At 40.3% G+C, this 2,662-nt stretch overlaps 1 protein-coding gene across 1 annotated transcript in view; it reads left to right on the forward strand.

Moving 5' to 3' along the window:
* Window positions 1–2,662, forward strand: part of LOC109820379 (protein TRIGALACTOSYLDIACYLGLYCEROL 4, chloroplastic) — a 6,600-nt gene that overhangs the window by 1,185 nt on the left and 2,753 nt on the right. Inside the window, 2 exon segments of the mRNA XM_020386508.1 lie at window positions 901–1,040; window positions 2,440–2,662. The exon segment at window positions 2,440–2,662 is cut by the window's right edge and continues 16 nt beyond it. Coding sequence (XP_020242097.1) covers window positions 901–1,040; window positions 2,440–2,662 — 363 coding nt within the window.

A 2,662-nucleotide genomic window follows, 5' to 3' on the forward strand; every position in this document is an offset into this window, starting at 1 on the left:
ATTTATTGGGGGGGTGCGGTGCCAACGTGGTCCGATGTGTCATAAAGACTATTGGGGGTAGAGAAATGATGACGCCCATAATGCATTTAATGATATTTATTGCGAGGTAATTGGTCGTTAGTGCACGAGAGGGGCTCGAGGCTTGAGGCATTTTGTTGCATTTCTACTCGTCCGGTGGTCGAGAAGTACTGTCTTTTGAGTCGTCATTACAATGTGTCGGCCGATTAGTCGGCGGAGTGGAGTGCTTAAGCGGTCGACTTAGCTAGGGGTCGTCAATACGTGGCGTCTTTCGTGTCGTCCTCGCAGGATGTCGACGTGGCGCATCGACCGAATTGGACCTCTGTATCTTGAAAAAGTACTGTCTTTTGAGTCGTCATTACAATGTGTCGGCCGATTAGTCGGCGGAGTGGAGTGCTTAAGCGGTCGACTTAGCTAGGGGTCGTCAATACGTGGCGTCTTTCGAGTCGTCCTCGCAGGATGTCGACGTGGCGCATCGACCGAATTGGACCTCTGATTATCTTGAAACATGACTTGATTATGCGTAATGTGAGACATTTGTCTGTCATTAATTGGTGATTATTTTTCCTCACTAAAACGGCTATAACAGCGTTCGTTGTACTTGTCGCTCCTTAATTATTTTACCAATACTTAGCACTCCCAGATCATATTATGAGAAAAATAAAATTTCATATAATATAATCCTCATTAGGAAGAGTTAAGTGCTGCTGAAATAGTTAAGACACGTTAGGTAACTAATAAATAAATAAATGTACAATGAGGCTGTTTACATGCAATTTAAGGGGTCCAAAATTAAAGCCCAACGAGCTTCCGGCGCTGGGCCGGCCCTTGATAAACAAAGCCCTCCTTAAACCTACACTAAACAGGATAGAGTGAACGCGGACCGTCCGCCCTCAGCAGCTGTCCCTCTTCAGGAGCGCTTTCCCCTTGGGAATCACGCCATCGCTATCTCCTACTAACCAGAAGGAGCTCGGGTCTTTCTCGATCCAGTCGCTCTTGCTTGGACCCTCCTCCTCCAATTGGTAAAAATTTTGCCTTTTTTCCTGGCGTTTTTACGACACGGGTCTCGCCCAATTTGGCTCCTTCTCGCGACGGGTTTAGAGTTTTATGAAATGGATTTGTTTGATTTGTTGTTTGTTGAGATGGGTTTGGAGGGGATTTGTGTCTAATGTGATAATTTTGTAAATTGGCATATAAAAAAAAGAGAGAGAAAAGGAAGAGAATGTAGAGAGAAAAGGAAGAGAATGTTGAGGATTCTATATTTGAAATAGGCTTGTGATGGAATGAGAATGTGCTGATATTTCCCCATTTGGGTTCCTGTCTTATATAGAGTGTACCTGAGATGATTGTGGTTTTATATGATACAAGCTAGGCGTACACGTGTGTGTCGGGAATTTCGGGAACTTCTTCACATTATTTTGCGTGCTTCTTGTGATGTATAAAACAGAAAAGAGATAAATCCGTCTTCACTAGTATCTTTCGGAGAGCTATTGTGCACGTTGAGGAGTTCGCACTATTAGGACTTAATATGAGCACAAAACCTAAGAAACTAGCGCCATTGTCTTCTTGTTGAGTTTTATGATTTGGCAAGTCTCGAACGATATCTGAAGTCTTAACAATGCGGTGCTTGTCTTGGTTCTTGGTACAAAATTGCTAGTGAATGTTCCTGACTTAGGATCTCTTTGGTGAGAATTCTTTGCCTATTGATTTGTGTGAATTATTTCCCCCCTAAATCTTTGTTCTGTGCAATGCATGCAGGTGTATTGTTGCATATAAGTTGTAGAAGTTTGACACTCAATGTATTGTGCACGTTTTCAGAGAGTATTCATGAAAACAGAAAACCATAATGTTGCACGTAACCAGTGAAAGTCATGATGTGTGATTGTGATATAGAATGAGAAATTGTCCCTCACTGACTTATGATCTCTTTGGTTCATGAGAAATTGTTTCTCCCCAAATCTTTGTTATGTAGTGCATATTAATGTTGGAAATGCAACAATACATTATACATCAATGTTGCATATTAGTTGTAGAAGCTTGAAACTCAATATATTGTGCACATTTTTGTAAATAAGGAAGTATTCATCAAAACCATAATGTTGCAAGTAGCCAGTGAAAGTCATGATGCATGCTTGTGATATAGGACGAGAAATTGTTTCTCATGAACCATTTTGTGCCATCCTCTTGTAAAGTGTTTTTTAATTTATTTGCTGAAATTACTGAAGGCCCAGATAGTATGATGAATGCATTATCTATTTGATCATTCTGTTTCCTATCGTTACTTGATTAATTTGGTGTTCACTGCAATTAAGGAATGTTATTGTCAAACCCCCAATGTAGTTTCTCATGGATTCATAAGTCAACATATCTTCTTTATTTATTTACTGTGTCATTTTTCACATTGTTTTAATTTTCTCTTAGGTGGGTTGGATTGGTAGGGCAATTTCGTCCGAGGAAATTAATATCAAATATTAAAAAAGAAGTCATGAGCGGTGATGAGCTAGAGATTCCTGCATTCAAAGATGTTGCAAAACATATTGTGGACAAATCTCTTTATGCACTTGGTTTGTTCTCCCAAATTTCTCTGACCGATGATACATCCTTACTATTTAACATTGAAAGACACGGGGAGAGAAAGGGCCGC

Source organism: Asparagus officinalis, chromosome 8 (assembly GCF_001876935.1).
Source record: "Asparagus officinalis chromosome 8, Aspof.V1, whole genome shotgun sequence".
NCBI classification, from domain to species: Eukaryota; Viridiplantae; Streptophyta; class Magnoliopsida; order Asparagales; family Asparagaceae; genus Asparagus; species Asparagus officinalis.